Source organism: Rattus rattus, chromosome 1 (genome assembly GCF_011064425.1).
Source record: "Rattus rattus isolate New Zealand chromosome 1, Rrattus_CSIRO_v1, whole genome shotgun sequence".
NCBI classification, from domain to species: domain Eukaryota; kingdom Metazoa; phylum Chordata; class Mammalia; order Rodentia; family Muridae; genus Rattus; species Rattus rattus.
Window position 1 is genome coordinate 201,512,529 of NC_046154.1, and position 18,789 is coordinate 201,531,317.

The following is an 18,789-nucleotide window of genomic DNA, read 5'->3' on the forward strand; positions in this document are numbered from 1 at the left end:
AGCACCATCAAAACACAGCAGAAAGCAAACAAACAAAGAGAGTCAGGGTGGACACCATAATCTAGGTCTATAAGAAGTTAATGTGGACTTTAAACACAAGAAAGGCAGTTCAAGGGCAGAACAAATTCATGCTCCAAAGGTGAGCGGAAAACTGAGCAGTCTGTGCAGTGAATCCGTGAGTTAAAACAAAACCAACCAAAGTCTAAAAGATCCTCAGTAGGACTTGGTTCCCTTTGCAATACTAACGATAATGTCGCTGTACAGTCATCTGTGCAGAAAACAGGGAACTTACTTCAATGGTTTCAGAGTAAGAAATAAAAGACTAAATAAGGCTGTCAATAGCTTTATTGAAATCTGTATAAATAAACATGCACATTTCAAATGTAAACTCAAGTGAACCCAAGTGCAGACAAAATATTAACCTCTGTCATGCAGGAGGTTGTGTTTACATTTAAAAAAAAAGAGAGAGAGAGATAAAAAGAAGAAAAAAAGAGAAAAGAAAAGAAAAAAGAAACAACACCCAAAGCAGCTTTTAAAAGACCAGGATGAAAAACCAGCTTTAATATCAAGATATAAAGCAAAGCCATGATCAACATACCTTACTTATCCTGGTCAAATGCACTTTTTTCCCTTTCTTTTAAAATGCTAACATAAATAAATAATTTACCAAAATGTGCACTCACAGAGTGAACTTTTATTTACAATACACAATTTATAATCTATTGTATTTGATTAGTTCAAGTGAAGAACATTATAATTTTTGCTTTAATAACAGTGGGACACAAAGCGATTTCTCAGGTAGTCGGATGTGAAATGTGCCCCAGCATTTAGTTTCCTATTAAAGGCAGTATTGCCTGCCAATCATCCATACATTCTTTCAACTGGATCAGAGGGAGAGAAAAGCAGCAAATGAAAATATATCAAATGCTCACATATATATTTGGCGTCTTGGATCCTTGACTGTGAGAAGCTAAATGAAACCCAAGGTTTGTATGCGTCATGTGCTGCACAGGTTCTGACTGTGGAACGAACATGCAAATGCTATTTCTCTTATACAAGTTACCTTCTGAGAGAAGCTGTAAGGCTATGGTGAATTCCATCAGGAACACACAGAGAAAGTTAACAGACCTACCTCTAGAGTCAAATTAGCAATGAGTTAAAGGCTAGTACATGAACAGAAAACCTCGCCTAACTTTGATGCAATTCTTACTACAGATACAGAGTACTAACCAGCCTGCCTTAAAGCTATAGTAACTGGGAGAGCTAAAAAGTTGCCAAATTACCAAAATGGAGTGGAGAATAATAGACAGCAAAAATAAAACCTTTCATTTTAACCAACAGTGGATTGAAGATAAGCATTTTAAACCAAAACAAAATTGAAAAATTTATAGATTCCAATTGCAGTGAAAGATACTTACATGTAGCTGAAAATGATTTTGATGGCATGTGAAATCTAGAACGTGTTCCCACAGTGAGTGAGATAAACGTAATGTTCTGCACTTTAATGATACAACAAAAGGGAACTTCCTCAAGACCGCTCCTCAGGTTGTGGTAACAGAGCCACACTGATTACCAGGGACAGACAGACTGGGAGACCTGGTGTACCAAGGGCACTGCAGTGTCTGAGCCACAGTGACAGCAGCTAAGTACCCGAGAGGTGCAGACAGGCAGCCTAGCGCACAGGACTAGATCACCCAAGAACTCAGTTCAGCCAGAGTTTCCTTGCAGTATTATTAGAGCAAAATTAATGACCAACATCCACAAAGTTAACATTTGTCATCAATTAAGTCACATCCAAAAATTAAAGAAAACATAATTCATCAAAACAGCAGCAAACTTAAAAGGGATTTATTTGTGATTTCCTATATATATTTAGCTTGTAAATACAAGACTGTAAATGTATTAAGAGACAATTTCTGTTAAAGTTTTCATTGTGTTTCACTTCAAGTACTGCACAAGTTAAAATCTGATAAAGGATTTACATTCGGGTATCTGAAACGCCTCCTCTCAGACCTCTGTTTAATGCGGTGGGTAACTCCGTCTCCACAGATACCACCGGCAGGAAAGTCTCTCTCTCTTTCTCTCTCTCGTATGGCTTCTTGGACTTTCGTTAATTAGTGTGCATACAGTTTTCATTTTCTAGGTCATTGTCATTATCATTGCTGTCTTCGTCACTTTCCAGGGGGACACCTGTAGCAGCTGAAGCACCTTTAGTTTCTCGGTCGAGAGGGAAGAAGCCAGTTCCACTGAAAGTGTCCTGTCTCTGGTAGAAGAGCACGTATGCTGCTTTGGACTGTTGAACAAGTAAGGTGTGTCAATGGTGGCAACACACAAAAATCATAGCTGATATGGCACAAAGTTTTAGCTAATTTGGCACAAAGTTTTAGCTAATAACCAATTTTAGTGACAAAAAAAACAAATAGCAAAACTATACATGATCATAAGGAAGCAACTAAAATTGGCTAAAATAATTATTTCTATATTTAAAAATAAACAGGTTAATTCTATATAATTTGGACTAAGAAATATATATATAGTCAAAATATAAATTAACATACTTACCATAATATAAAACACAATAGTTTTTCTATTTACTTGAAGGTTGAGTATCTTTCTATCTAACAACAAGTGTTTCAGCTTATGCTGGACCTCTAGTGCAACTTTTCCTGTTATATAACATTTCCTCGGGTGGTTAAACATGTTGAACTTTTCTCCAGTATTTATTAGGAGAACACTGATTTTTAAAAAAAAAAAAAAAAAAAAGTACAAAAGTGACAATCAGGAACAGAAAAGGGCAGGAGTAGATGGGACAAGTCCAGAGAATAAAGCTTACCGAAGGACACTACTCACACCCCTGAAATGTCATACAGAAACCTGTTCCTGTATAATTCACATATGCGAAAGACATTTCTTTTTCTTTTTGGTTTTCTGAGTCATGCTTTCCTGTGTAGCCCTGGCTGTCCTGGAAAACTCAGTCTATAGACTAGGCTGCCTTCCTATTCAGAGATCTGCCTGTCTCTGCTTCCCGAGTGCTGGGACTAAAGGTGTGTGCTACCATTCCCAACTTGAAAATACTCATTTCAAAGGACTATTTTCAAGGGTATGCGTTCCCTTCCCAGCAGCCCTTGCAGGCAACTGGGCTTTGCTAACCCAGGACTGCAGGGTGGCATGGCCTGAGCCACTGGAGGAGAAGTAGCTTGGAGATTAGACTTGGAAGCTGGGTACTGATGTGGAACTTTACCCTGTCACGGCACTGCTGGAGGTTTGCATAGAGGTTATGATCGATTCAATTACCACCAAAGAGGGGTCACTGCGGAGGGCCTGGCGCACCTGAGCATGACCACCTGCCCCACCCCTATCTATGAAGGATTCAACTGAGGCTGAAGCTTCATGTCCTGACTGAGAGCTAGTGTCCAATAAAAGGTGTATCTTTTATAATTTATTTAAATTTGTTTTTACTTTGTATAGGTGTTTGGTCTGCAAGTATGTTTGAGCATCAATGAGAACCTGGTTCTATAGAAGCTAGAAGAGGGTGCTGGATCCCTTGAAACTGGAGTTAGATGGTTGTGAGCTGTCATTTGGTTTCTGGGAAGAGTTCCCAGGGCCCCTGGAAAAGCAGCCAGTGCTTTTAACCACTGAGCATCTTCATGGCCCCTTTATCACTTTATAAGGTAGCCCAGGCTACCAAGAATGAACATAGGACACTTCAGGAGATGAAGGGTTCTGCAGAGCAAAGGAAACTAATGAGCAGAGTGAATTGACAGCTTACAGAATGGGAGAAAATCTTTACTACATATATTTCAAACAGGGTTTAAATCTAAATGAAGAACTACAAAAATTCAACCCCCACAACAAAAGTGTCAACCAATAAATGGGCCAGTGAACAGTTCTCAAAAGAAACAATAAACAATAGTTTTAAATATGAGCCACGCTTAGCCAACAAGAATGCAAATTATGAGTCCACCTAACCACAGTAAGAATGGCTGAGATCAAGATGCACATGACGAGTGCTGTTGAGGATGTACGGAAAGTGGAAGCTTCACTTCCTGCAGGCGGGCGGGAGTGTAAACTGGTACAGCCCTTTATGGAACTCAGTATGGAGCTTTCTAAAATGCTAAGCTGAGAAGTGCCCTAGACCCAGCTGTACCACTGCTGGAACATGTGCAAGGACCCACACATCTTACCAGGGACACTCGCACATCTATGTTTACTGCTGCTACGTTCACACTAGAGTGAACCAGAACCAGTCCAGATGTTCATCAACAGATGACGGATAGTGCAAATGAGGTATATGTACATAATCAGATTTTATTCAGCCATCAAGAAAAATGAAATAATAAATTTTTATGAAAATAAATTATCTGGAAAAGTGAGACAAAAAGACTCAAAAAGATAAACATAATCCTCATAAGCAGATCCTAACTTTTTAATGCTTTATGTACATGTATGTTCATATATGTTCCATGGGTGTGGAAGAGTGGACACAGGCAGTGAAACCATATGGCAGCCATGAGAAAGGGACACGAGGTTCTGGGCAGAAGAACACAGGACACCTGGAGCTCTGGGGTGCAAAGGGCAGGGAATGTCATAATGAGATCTGATATGCTGTAAGCTAATAACATAGTCCATGTTGACATAGGATTTGCCATGTAGCACAAGACAGTCTGGAACTTGTGATCTCCAGCCTGAGTCTCAAATGCTAAAATCATAGACACGTGCCACAATGTGGTGCATTATCTACTGCACCAGACATGCCTCTCTGGCTTAAACACTACTTGTTTTATTCTGCATCAAAAAGCCCTACCATGAGAACTTCCATTCCACATTCCTTCAACCTCTCTTCTCCTCCACTAGGCTGACGGAATATACCCATCACCTAACCATCAGCTCTAATTCAATGTAACCTAACGTGTCCAAACCATCCTAACAAAATGGCTTCCGCTAGGGTCAACAGTGTCAGGGTCACCTGGGTGCCTTTAAAGTGGTCTGTCCTTCAGTACTTTGTATTTCACGGCCTTCTCTCCAGTAACTTCAGCCTTCTGTGACACTACCTCTCCCTACATCTTCTCTCCTCAAGTTCCTACTAAATTCTTCTGTGGCCTCACTAAATCCTTTAAAGATACCCTGTTCTGTCTCAGCTTGTGTCCCTCGCCAGCATCTCAAAAGAGCCTGTGGTTTCAACTGCTAGCTGAAAATAACAGCTCATGCCCTCACACTTAGCAGGCTGGGGTTATCCTGGCTAAAAATAATCCAGCTCTCACCCTGAACTGAATTTGGTTCTAGAACTAGTCTGTCATACCTAGTTGATATCAGTGACACCAAATGTCACTGGCAAACTTCCTTCCAATTTTGATAAATCACTGCATTTCTACCTTTATAAGCAACTCCAGTCATCTTTTACTAATACTACCCAACTATTTCACAAGCTCCCTTTCTTTTGAGCAGAATAATTTAAGTGCTTAAATCACTTGCCAGCCTCCTGTGTAGGCTTTCTTTGGCTCGATGCCTTCCAGCCCCCTTGCTCTAGTGATTTCAGAGAGATAAGAAGATGCAATACACAATGCTGGTACACTATCTGCCAATCAACTGCCTTAGAGGCAATCAGAGTTGAGCTTGTAGGACAATTAGGGTGCCACATTCTTTACCCGAGTGCTAATCTGACCTTTAGTCTAATTCTATCCCCAAATTCCACATCCCTCATTTAGTCATGTCAAATGATCTTCTAATCCCTCCAAATGTCATGCTTTGTCATGCCTCTGTCTTTTCAGGTGTTCTTGTGTTTGGAACATCTGTGATACTTGTTTAATACACGCTTAATTGTACGAGCAGAGGTAGGTCAAACACTGCCTTCAGACCTGAGTTTTCTGTATTTATTTATTTCCTTAAGCATAGCCACCCCCTTCTGTCTCAAACAAACATATTTAATGGTAACTGCCACATTATGATAGCTAGTTTGTCTGTATCTGGGTTGTTAAGGGTACAGACAGTGAACTACAGACAGCTGTTTAGAATGGAGCTAAGCTACCCAACACATATACAAATACTCAAATATTACTTGACTAAATGAAGAATCACTGCTAAAGTACGTAACATCAATTTCATTTTTTATTTTTGGGGCTAGGTCACAACACAGCTTAAGCTTGTTTCAAACTCATTCTGTCACAGAGTGTCCTGGACTTCCTGATGTGCGGCCTCTACTGCCTGGGCTCTGGGATTACAGGACTGTAGCACTAAGTCTGGTTTATGTGGGGTGTGGAAACTGATGGCCTTTATCAACTGATGGCCTTTTATCTGTCTCAAACCTTTTATAAACAAGATAAATTTTTATTTGAAGGCAGGATTAGGGCAATTCATTTTTGGGCTGAAAAGATTAGAGAAATAGAATTGAAGTGTAGGATACATATTTGAACACTGATGGGAGATGTTAAAGGAGTCATTTACCTATTTTAAAAGACAGTATAGGATTTAACATGTTTTGTTAAGCTGGAATAGTGCCTAGGTATGTAGGAGGTGTTGCCACACAAGCTTGTGTGAGGACATTCTGATGTTGTTACAATGGCAACACTGCTTCAGAACACATTCTCGGGACACTATAAGACTGTATAGCCTACGCACAAACACACGTCAGGTGGGACAGGAGGGAAAAGAGACAAAAAGTTATTTTAGACCTATTTGTTTCACAGAGTAAATCTGCGCCAGTAAATGGGTTCAGAAGTTTATTAATTTGCTTTAAGAAGCTGAACACTTGAAATATTATAAACTAAAAACTACTGTCTACTCTTTAGTATTTAATCTGGAAAACACAGGAGTCAGCATTTCTTACATCATGGACACCTGTATTGGAAATTCACATTCAGAAAGTTGTTTCATCTGAAAATGGCAAGAAATGTTCACAGTGCAACTTTCGTGATGAGAAGATTCTCAAGATAAATTTCTACACAAGCAATTTTCTATTTCTTGAAGACAGAATGAACACCATTTGCAACAAGCTGCTAGATACAAAATACTATGTTGTGGTGGCCCCCTTTCCTTTTCTCTTTCCGAGACAGGGTTTCTCTGTATAGCCCTGGCTGTCCTGGAACTCACTGTGGATCAGGCTGGCCTCGAAAGACATGGGCCGCCATGCCTGGCCCTGGTACATGAGCAAATCTCAGCCCTGTCTTCCCTTCTGTTAACTTACAAATCTTCCTAAGAGGCTCACCCTGTGACCTGAGAAACTGAAGACTTACTTACCACAATTTGGTCTTCAGATGCAGTGGAGACGCTACTGTCATCAAAATAGTACCACTTTCCATCATCTTTGTTCTTTGCAAAAGCAGTATCTAATGAAAGAAGACAATGGCTTCTGTGACTAGAACCCTCACAACTGTAATCAGTGCATAAGAAATACCCACTAAGGGCATGGTGTGAGGCTAGCACATTCACCTGAAGGTAAGCATCTATACAACACATTCACTTGATTTGACAAAAGGTTTTGCGAATCATTTCTAGCAATTTAAGCGCCTAAGAAATACTTTTTTTCTAAGTTATAAACTTGTGACTTTTTTTTCAGAAGAATATACTTATGATTTTTTTTTTAGTTCACAGAAAAAATTAACCAGTGGCAATTAGTGATACTTTCATTTATGCAGTGGTTCTGTAAGAAGGCACAGCGCTGTGCACTGCACCCACATTCAGGTATCATCCCTATGCTCACTGGAGAGCTAGAATCCTTACGCTTCCAAAAGACAGTTTGTTCCAGGCAGTGCAGCTGTCATGCAGCTGAGCTGGACTTAAACCCAGGCTATGTCTGAGACCTACATCCAGCATCTTTATTACTTAAGTTTCCTATGACGTCTTCCTTTCTGACAACCTTGCTTACTCACCTGGGTTCTTACACACTAGAATTTTTTTCCGTCTTTAGCATAGTACAGAACAGGGCAGGATAAAAAGTGCTACTTTTTATTCCATGCTCCATACAAACTACTCACTCACAACTCCCATGTGCTAACAGAACACTCTCCAACCATAGTTATACGTATACAACATTATGATCAACATTATGAGGAGCTGAGAAACAGCGTGGTAGCATAGGCTCCTTGTGTAGCCTTCAGTCATTTTTCCTCCTTCCAACCACTCAGAGTCACAGTAAACAGCTGTGTACATCTTTTGTCTGTGTGCGACAGCCTCTTTTGTTCTGTATCCATTCTTAAATCTGCTCAGCTGAGTGAAGCCTATTGCATGTGCTGAGCTTGCCAATCTGAACTCAAGAGAACTGGAGCGCAGACAATGCACTTACAAAAGAAACATTCTCAGTCTTAAAGAAAATTTGGAATATATGAGATAGACTAAATAAAGGGTTTAGTAAAATTCCTTGAAATATTAGCAAGTTAGACCTTTGGAGAGGATGACTAAAAAGCAATGGTAAGGCAAGAATAATAAAACCAACAGACACAGTCCATGAGTGGCCATGAAGAGCCAGTCACACATAAGTGGGACTGTGGGTGCAGTGGTGGACTGCACAATGCCAGAGTAGATGACGACAACAACAACAGAAGAAGAGGAAGAGGGAGGAGGAGGAGGAAGAGGAGGGGGACGAGGGAGGAGGATGAGGAGGAGGGAGGAGGGAGGAGGGAGGGAGGAGGGAGGAAGAGGAGAAGGAAGAGGAAAAAGAGGAGGAGGAGGAGGAGGAGGAAGAAGAGGAGGAGGAGACGACAACGACTGACAGTCCATAATGACACAAGCCAGAAGCCTTCTGGGGTCCAGCCCAGATGTAGGGATGGATTCCAGTAGACCTGGATAGTTACTTCCCATACTGTTCTGGTGATTTCAGAAGGAGAAGCAGATGCAATGTAGCTTGTTTTAGGACTCTAGATTTGATTTCAAAGTGAAATTATTAATATATATTAAAAAAGAATTTCACTTATGACTGAAATTGTCAAGAATTCTACTCAGTTAATGAAATCAACCAGGTACTGAAAAGGACAAAAGGATATATCACAGGAAAGAAAATCTGCCAAGTGGAGTGTAAACTATTACAGTCAACCTCAACTACAATTGGGCATGCTCATTATGCGAAGAACTGTCACTTTGAATAGCTCAAAGGAATCCTTAGATAACAGACTATAAATAATGACTTTTTTTTCAGGCTTACAATAGTAGAAAGTTAAGTGTAATTTGGAGTGGAAAGATAAATGCCATAATTCTAAATCATAAAAAGCAAAAGATCAAAGTAGACAAGTGAGTTACTGAGATCAACAGTACCCACTCCTCAAGTTAAATAAATATACATGGTTGAAAAGAACACAGGAGCTGGAGAGGTGGCTCAGTGGTTAGAACACTGGCAGCAAGAAGTCCTGAGTTCAATTCCCAGCAACCACATGGTGGCTCATATATCATCTATAATGAGATCTGGTGTCCTCTTTTGGCCTGCAGGCATACAGGTAGAGAGAATGCTGTGTACATAATAAATAAATCTTAAAAAAGCAAAGACTTGGAGAAGAACACAGTCCTAGATACCTGAGAAGGATAGAAGATGAAGAGTGGGTTGGGGCAGCACCTTAGCAGACAACATGTACTCCCTGGCCTTCAGCTGAGGAGTGTAACTATCCCTCTGTAGAGCTGGCTTTTAAAAGACAAGTTATACAGGCGACTCATTCACTTATAAGTACTGAACAATGATTATGAGAAAGACTCATCTGATATTTTATTTACTTTAAAAAGTATTAACTATGTTACAGGAAAAGTCTATGAAATGGAAAAGGTTAAAATGTAAAGTGTCAACTTACAATGTCCTCCTCCCATCCCTCCATAGTGATTGGAAACAGCAATCAAATTATAGCGGCAAGGGCCTGCATTTGGGTTAATTAGGAATTCCGACATATCCAAGTCACTGTTAAAAAGGAAATCAGAGGTAAGGCATGCTTTCTTTAAAAATGGTGAAATATTTTTTTAAAGCAATAGTGCCTCCTGCTAATACTGACTCTCCTATATGTATTCATGCAACAACAACAACAACAACAACACACACACACACACACACACACACACACACACACACACACACCCCTCATAGAAGAAATTACCTAGAGATAACTTACCAAATAAATTATACATGTACCCCTGACATTTTACTGTTTTGGGAAATCCTTGTTTAGAGGTTAATAATTCAACAGTGAATGTTATTCTGATTAATGTTTTCATGCTACCACATTAACTTTCAGTGTTCCAGAGGAAAAAATTAAAAAGTAAAAACCAACTTTCTTATAAATATTCATAAATTAAAAACTTGGCGAACCCCCCTGCTGCTGCAGTGTAACCTCTAACTGCACTCTACACAGTGCTCTACACTCACAGATGAGGGTGGCTCCATCCAGTCACAACTGGTCAAATGTGGAGACCAATGGACCAACTTGTGTGAAGCGCTTGTTTTCTCTTTATGCATTTACAACCCAACTCTGCACTTAAATCACAGGAACAACATGGCGGGTGTGTGTGTGTGTGTGTGTGTGTGTGTGTGTGTGTGTGTGTGTGTGTGTGTGTGTAAGAGATGTGTCTTATAATAACAACGACAGGAGTGGTAGGGCAGAAGAGATGGCTCAGCATGTCGGACTACTGATGCTCTTCCAGAGTGTCCAGGTTCAGTTCCCAGTGCCCACATGGCAGCTCTGGCCTCTGCAGGCACTGTACACATGTGCTGCACAGACAGACCTAGGAGGCAAACCATCTATGAAGTAAAAATAAATCTTAAGAAAAAAGGAGGACATGAAGGGGGCCTTGTGTGCAGGAGAGGGTAGATTTGCAGGAGTTGGGAAGAGTCTTGAATATGATTAAATACATTGCGCTACATTTTCAAAGAATGAGTGAAAATATTAAAATGTAAGACTTTTATGCTTTGTGGTCTGACTGACTTATAGACTAGAAATGGGCAGCATCCTTTGAATGTGACATACTGTTTATTACCTACTGTGTGCAAAGCGAGAGAGAACAAAACCACCTTATTTCTGGGCATCATTCCTACGCTTGCATCATTAAAAAGGGATGATGCTTCTCAATTTTAAACATACTGCTACTGAGTCTAGCTTTCCAATACTTACACTGTTAAAATGATATCCTCTTGAAACATTATAGCCTGGTATTTTAAGAGAAAAATGCCTTTTTTGATTTTATAGACAATGGCCTTGAACATGATCGTGACACACTGTTTCAAGGCCTGGGGTTGGAGGTGCAGCACACTAATACGCTCAACCCTAACCCTGTCATGCTCAGTGATTGCAAAACACTGTCAATCAGGAAACCTCTCCCTGTTCACATTACCAATAGATAGCCTTCCAACTGTCTTTGTGCCGTCAGCACTGTCATGTCCTCTTACACACAGGAGACTGTCCTGCTCTTAGCTGTATAATCCACTATGGAAGGCAAATACTTATTCTACACTTTCTCAATTTCCAATTTTGTGTAGTAAAAACCAACCAACCAACCAACCAACCAACCAACCAACCAACCAACCAACCAACCAACCAACCAACCAACCAAAAAACCCCAGGAAGATGTTGGCCTCAGATTTTTGAAAATTAATTTTTATTTTTGCCTTCAGATTGTTCTCTCTTTACACATGATGTCATACCATATAAGAAGGAAATGCTAAGGATAGCATCTGATGTTTTATTCTAAGCCTTCCCTTATACTTTTGTACTATTTAGTTTTTTCTAGAAAAGCATATTTCAGAGTGACTGATGGGTGATAATAAAATGATTAATAGGAAGTCAGAGCCACAGGGCCCACAAAGCGCCTTCCAATGACACCACAACATGAGGTAATTTTAGTACAGGCTGAGTTACAATGTATCTTCAAAAACCAAAAACCAACAAATGTATTTTTCCTTTGGTTTGTGAAAAGTCTCTACAAAAAAAATTTGTGAATTTAATTCTAACAAATTATTCTAACAAATTATTACAACTACTCAAAACTTCAATGTTTAAACTGGTCTAATTATACCTGGTGCTTACTAATGTAAAATAAGGAAATCATCACATACATTTGCAAAAGGAAGGCCTGTTTTTACTGAATTTAACTTACCTGATGGGAAAATCGACTAACGTATCTAGCTTGTCTCTCATGTAGCGACTATAGGAGAATCTCTTTAGATGCACCACAAGAACGGGAGGCAGGGACCACAGATCTAATTTCTTGGTGGCTTGCTGATGCTCTTTACAATTTGGACAATACCTATCAAGAAGACAATCATGATGCTTGACAGAGGCAGAACCATGACTAGATTAATGAAAACTGTGAATCAAAGTCACCGTCTGGGCAGTCCCCCTTTTATCAGTGAGTAATTACTGTATCCCTAACAGAGGTGAGCATGCAAGCGATTCCTCGCTACATTAATCTGCCACATTTTCAGATGAGCTATATAGTCAAAGAAATGATGAAACCGGTTTATTAGGGAAAAGAAAACACAGTCATGAGAATAAAGGCTACCACTTTGGTACTTTACAAAAAGATATTAGCACCCTCTTTAGACTAGAGCTCATTATATAAGACTACCTCACTCAATGCCAAGGAAACTCAGTGAGTGGCCAGCGTGCTCAGGACAAGCCCGACGGAGGAGGCAGACAGTCATTTCGGTTTCTTACCAGGGGTCTTCAGCACCTAGCTTCTCTTTTGTTGTGAAAAGCTCAATGCAGTCTTTTAACTTCACAAAGGGCCTTTTTGGAGGTTTATATTCCACGCTTTCATGTTTTTCAAAATCCTAAAGAGAAGTATGAAGTTGAGTAACTCTTCAGTTACGAGAACAAATGAAACAAAACTACTCTTAGTCACACATTTACGACAACCCAAACTTTGAGAAGCATCACACACTCATGTCAGCTGACAGGTGCATGCAGCAACTTCTCGGTGAACCTCTGGCTGAATAAACTCATGGAAAACATGTTCAAAATCAACTCTGTCTTAAAGACTAAAAAGGTTAACTTTGTTTTCTGCTAAAATCAACATATATGTAGAAGTCAGAGTAGAAAGAAGAGTATCATTAACTCTTAGTCACGTAAAGAGAGAGCAGAAGACAATGAGGTCAGGAGGCAGGGGGAGGCCTTACCTCTGCAGCATTCTCATCAAAATATCTCTTCTTCAAGTCAGGGTCCCAGTCCAAGGCGAGAAAAGATCTTTCTGAGGTGAAAAAAATTTTTTTCATTAAAAATGTCATTAGCTTGAAATGTTAAAGGCATCTCTGTGCCAACATATACACCACAGAAAAGGAACTGCCATGCTTTCTACTTGCCCTAGGTGGTCAGGGCAAGCACTATGGGCTGTTCCGTGCCACTGCCACAATCTAAGATTTAAAGTGATAAATGCCTAAGCACTCATAGACTAACCCCCCTTTTGTAAATACTGTCACCACTGAAGACATTAAGGTTTTAATTACTATGTATAGTATGTATGGTCTCTCACCTGAAAAATAATTTGCTCTACTCAAGTTCAGCGTTCAAGCCATTTCTCAGATACTCACCATCTAGCCGAAGCTGCCTATCATCAAATCTTATATGCCTGGTGTCGTCTTTGATGTAGTTGATATCAGTGTTGCCTAAGTTGTTGAACTGGAATGTAAACAATCGCTTTTTGTGTCCCGTCAGTTGACCTTTGCATGTTTCTTCAGTACACAATCCATTTTCAGAATCGTTATCTCCTCCGACTGAATCTTCAGACTGACTGTTCTCATTCTCTGAGGGAAGTTCTTGATCCTGGCTGGACTCATCATCTGGTTCATCTGTCTCCATCTCACCTTAGTGCAAGTAAGGAGACCTTTAAGTAAACCCGTACTGCATTTCAAAATCACCAGTACTGTTTTCCAGATCCACTCATGCGCCTTAGTTTAGTAATCCACATCATAAGCTTGTCTTTGGGGCAATATTGTCTAGGTCAGAAGTACTGAGAACACAACTAGAAAGTCTTACTTGGTGAGCCTTCTTCATGTATGCCATTTGGACCATTCCCATTAATATTCTGGTCCTCACAGCAACGCAGGGGTCCATCAGTTTCCTCAGTTTCAGTAGACATCTTGACATACCGGCTATTAACAAAGAAAGAAAATCAGGTAATAAATGAGCTTGTTATAAAATTAACTTTCCAGTCTACTTAAGAAAACCAGCTGTTTTAACTCAAACCTGAGACCTCACACTTCAAGTAAAGCTGAGTAATAACCTATATTTGTGTGGTTTTTAATATCAAAAAGTGATTATTTACTTCTAGCTCCCCCCCGCCCCCCGGTGTTTCTGTTTGTGACTGAGACAAGTCTCACTGTATACCGAGGCTGGCTCGACTCTTTGTAGACCAGGCTAAGCTCACAGCTCTCTGGCTCTGCCATCTCCGTTCTGGAATTAAAGGTAAGTGCAACCACACCTGGCGGCACGCTCTGCTTTAATTTAATTACACTTTTGTTTGTTGGTGTTGGTGGGTTGGGGTGGGTATGTGTGTGCGTGCATGTGCAAACATCATACGTGTGGAGATGGAGGCCCAAGGACACCTGCAGTCACTGTTCTTCCTTCTCTCACATGGGCCTCAGCGACTGGATTTGGGTTGCGGGCCTTGCTGGCAAGCAGCCTTATCTTACCTACTGAATTGTCTCTTCATCTTGGGTTTTCCATGTTTTGTGTATTAAAGGTACAGCACAGTGGATTTTTCTCAACTTAAAGCAAGAACTTCACGAACAGCCCTCATTTAGATGGTGTGTACTGTTGCTAGGAAGGAATACTTATATTGTGTACTGATATCTTTATACATGGTCATGAAATTGCCATGGTTTGGTATATAGGGAATAATAAAATATGGCTATAAAGGATGAGAGAAAGGTGTCTAGCGGTACTGCCATTACCTTATTCACATTAAGGTTTATAAAGAAGCAGTGTGTGTGTGCGCATGCACTGTCTCACCATGATGTCATCGTTAATACTGCTGTGAAGTCTTGATCCAGCCACATGCATAAAAAGGGCCATGTGAGATTTACTAGGATTTCTACTTTGAACTAATGTTAGTCATTTGCCAACTAAAACTAACTTCCCATTAGTATAAAACAGCTAAGAACTGTGTTTTTACATTTGAAATGACATCAGTAATGAATTATATGTGACCAAGTCAATGGATTAGAATTTTATTTGTATTTTATTATTTATTTTGGGCATTTTAAGGCACTCTTTTTTTTCCTGGCTGTCCTCAAATTTGCTATGTAAAAGAAGCAGAATAAGAATCCTTGATGGTCCCATCTCCATGTCAAAAGTGCTGGGATTATAGGTATGTATCCTAAGAGCAGTTCATGCAACTGGTCATAGCTAAGGCTTAGTTAGACTACAGGTGTACATCACCCCCATCCCTGGTCTTAATCTGAACTGTTTGGTTCACCACCTGTCTAAGGAGTGAGGAGAGGCTTGTTTAGCAGGCTGGTAGTGCCCTGCATGAGGACGTTCCTTAGACGTTCTCCATTACTGTGCTCAGTTTGTTCAACTGTACTCATTTGGCACTCACCACATTCTCAAGAGCAGGAGATTGTAGAGTTTATCTTCAGTATTATTCCGTGGCACGGCCATAAGAAAAGGCTGGCCGAACAGTGAAGAGCCAGTGTGGTGAGTGTAACTTGAGTGTCTGAATTTTTCTCTGAGGCAAACAGGAATAACCACATGTTCTGTGTCTTCTGTCCTGTTGATGTTAATTTCAAACCTATGAGGGCAAGAATGACCACAAACTCTCAGTTTTGTGTTAGTTCTTCAGAGTCCCCTGAACAACAGACTGTGAATGGATTATTATACTTACACATAAATATCATCCCGCTCCATAATACTACTCAGGTTCTCATCCATTGCAAATATCCTGTGAAATCTATGATTATATATGTCAGTGACTATCATCTAGAAGGAAAGAAATATCTATTAAGCTGGTTTTACAATACTGAGAAACTAAAGACCAATTTACCTATTTAATCTCAGAAACACCTCACCTTATCTGCAGGTACTCCCGACAAAGCAGACAGTGCTGTACAAAGGTCTAGTATATTTCCAATTTTGGGCACAATGACTTTGTACTGAAAAACAAACAGACATTTGCAATGAATTTCTTACATTGAGCATGGGCTCCCACAGTCAGGAGGCCCAGAGCATTTCTCTCGGCCTGTGAGTGCCTGGGTGAAGAGTGTCCACAGGACACCTTTGCTGGCTGCGCTCTGCCCTGGCTCACTGACTGACAGCCAGCCTATGCTTGCAGCTGTTCCACCTCTGCTACCCTAACCCAACAGGCTGCTCACTTGTTCTTGGTTATGTAGAGGTTTCTAGTCCCAGGATGGATTTCTCTCTGCTATCTTGATGACTCTATGTTGCTATGTTGTCAACATCTCTGCTACAAAACTTGGTTCTATGCTTTACTGAACGGTGGTGGTATGGTAGGTCCATGTTTGAATGCTTGGTCATCAGGGAGTGGTACTATTTGAAAGGATTGGGAGCTGTAGCCTTGTTGGAGGAGGTTAGGGATAGGCTTTAAAGTTTCAAAAGCCCAAGGCAGGCCCAAGGGCTCTCCCTCCCTGCTGCCTGTGGATCTAGATATAGAACTCCTAGGTACTTGTCCTGCATCACGTCTGCCTGCATGACACCATGTTCTCTACCATAGTAACCATGGACTAAATCTCAGAAACTGTAAATGAGCTGCCATGGTCATGGTATCTCATCACAGCAATAGAACTCTCACTAAGACACCAACTTTCTCATAGCTGTTTGTGAAGGGAGGAGATGCTCCTCCTTCAGCGTTGGTGCGCCACAAATGACAGTCTAATTTGACACTTCTCCTACTGCCTGGGAACACTCTGTGTTACTGGCTTATTCAACCTATAGGAACCATTTGAAATCGTCACCAGTCTTTCTCTTTCTCTTCTTACTAGCTGCAGAACACTTCACTTAGGAAACGGAAGCTGCTTTGATTAGGGAAGTCCAGTTTGAATCCAGAGGTGGTTGTTTCTCTCTCTGAGCCTAATGGGAAGACACGTCTTTGTGTCTGTGCACACCTGACCCTAGCACCCAGGCCTGAATTTTGTCTTCTCCTTCCTTTGCTGCCCAAACCCAGCAATCACCCCATCTATATTTACCTTAACTTGAAGTTAAACAACAACAACAACAACAACAACAACAACAACAACAACAACTAACCCCAATGTCCAAACACAACAGACCTTAATGCATTCCCCCATCACTGTCCTCATCCCCTGGAGTTCAAATGGAACTAAGCAGTTTCTCATCAGCCTGACCACACAAGCTTAAGGACCACTGACTACCTCCTTAGATTCCCAACACTGTGACACTGAACACAGACTCGGGCTGGCCTGGAGCTTTGCATCACTCTCCATGAAGGAGCTGGTTAGCTGCTTTAAGAACAGTGCACAGACACTCTTCTTGCTAAGAGGAAGTAAAGGTGGTTTTGTTCACAGGGTACCTTTCACAGACTTCACTTCTACTCTGTATCTACAAATCTGAGATATTTGGCCAGACCCTAAGAAAATAATCTAGGAATCTGCTTTGTCTGAGGAAAAAAGCACCAAGTGAGTAACACACATCTGGATATACTTCTGCATTAATATTTACAAGTCACAGCACTGGAAATACAGGCTCCCTGCCTACAAAGCCCTGGGTAGGTGAGAAAGGAAGATAAGGGGAAACTAAAATCTTTGAGGTACTGCAACAGAGTTTAGAGGAGCAAAGGAGGAGCTGTCACTAGAACAGGGTCAAATGTGAAGGAATAACTGATTTAAAAACAGAAAATGTAGCATTTCCTCACAAAGCACTGAGGAACCCAGGGATAGCACACAGCAAAGGAACCAGGCCACCAAGTGACATTAATGTGTGCCACAGAGAGTTTGCATAGAATAAGCACAGCATGATACTTTAAAGTCCGAAAGACTAGAACAGCAACTAAACAAGTATTTTTATTATTAAAGTTTTACTGTGTCTATGTACATGTCACATCATGAGTGTGGGAGTCAGAAAGTAATTGTGGGACCAGGTTCTCTCCTGCCACCAAGTGAGTGTTAGGGATTGAACGCAGGTCTATCAGGCTTGGCAGCAACTGCCTTCACCTCACTGAGGAATCCCGCTGGCCCTGAACCAGTATTTTTTTTTTTTCCGAACCAGTATTTTTATACGTTTTTTATTTCTCATCAACAATTTTAAAATGCCTGAAGATTACTTCTACTTATGCATGATCATATGAGTTAGAAAATACAATAAATAATAAATACATAGTAGACACATTCATAGACAATAATAAATATATTAAATAAAAAACAATAGTAGCTTTACTTCTAAAAGTGACCAGGAAAAACCTACAACAACATAATGAATTTGACTAGAGGAGTGCTAGGAGACAGCTCAGTGGTTAAGAGCACTGGCTGCTCCTCCTTTAGAGCCAGGATCCATTCTGTGCACCCACATGGGAACACACAATCATCCAATACCCAGGCCTAAGGGATCCAAAAACACATGTGGTAGAGAGATATATACTGGCAAAATACCCATACATATAAAATAAATAAATTTAAAAATTCTTGATAGAAAAAATACAGACAATAATACTGTTATTAATCTTTCTAAGCGGATATCCATTCCAAATTGTAAAACAAACATCTTGGTTGTCTTTGGTGTGCAAACTTGATAAATTTATTTTTCTATGACATCCCTCAACTTCACATAATTCTACACAGGTGTAACTTCCAGAGTATTTATCTTATGAAATCTATTATCCAATAAATTTTATAATCGAATAGTGCTGGAGAAAGCAACA

The 18,789-nt window shown here is 40.3% G+C and overlaps 1 protein-coding gene across 3 annotated transcripts in view; it reads right to left on the minus strand.

Moving 5' to 3' along the window:
- Positions 1 to 327: 327 nt before the first annotated feature.
- Usp15 (ubiquitin specific peptidase 15) overlaps positions 328 to 18,789 on the minus strand; it is a 92,004-nt gene continuing 73,542 nt past the window's right edge. For all 3 annotated transcript variants that reach the window (XM_032913272.1, XM_032913281.1, XM_032913287.1), the window contains 11 exons: positions 15,968 to 16,051; positions 15,784 to 15,878; positions 15,499 to 15,690; positions 13,935 to 14,050; positions 13,490 to 13,762; positions 13,079 to 13,149; positions 12,618 to 12,733; positions 12,058 to 12,207; positions 9,768 to 9,871; positions 7,234 to 7,322; positions 328 to 2,293 (listed from right to left, as the gene is read on the minus strand). In XM_032913272.1, coding sequence (XP_032769163.1) covers positions 2,111 to 2,293; positions 7,234 to 7,322; positions 9,768 to 9,871; positions 12,058 to 12,207; positions 12,618 to 12,733; positions 13,079 to 13,149; positions 13,490 to 13,762; positions 13,935 to 14,050; positions 15,499 to 15,690; positions 15,784 to 15,878; positions 15,968 to 16,051 — 1,473 coding nt within the window. In that variant the 3' untranslated portion in view covers positions 328 to 2,110. The remainder of the gene's footprint in view (positions 2,294 to 7,233; positions 7,323 to 9,767; positions 9,872 to 12,057; positions 12,208 to 12,617; positions 12,734 to 13,078; positions 13,150 to 13,489; positions 13,763 to 13,934; positions 14,051 to 15,498; positions 15,691 to 15,783; positions 15,879 to 15,967; positions 16,052 to 18,789) is intronic.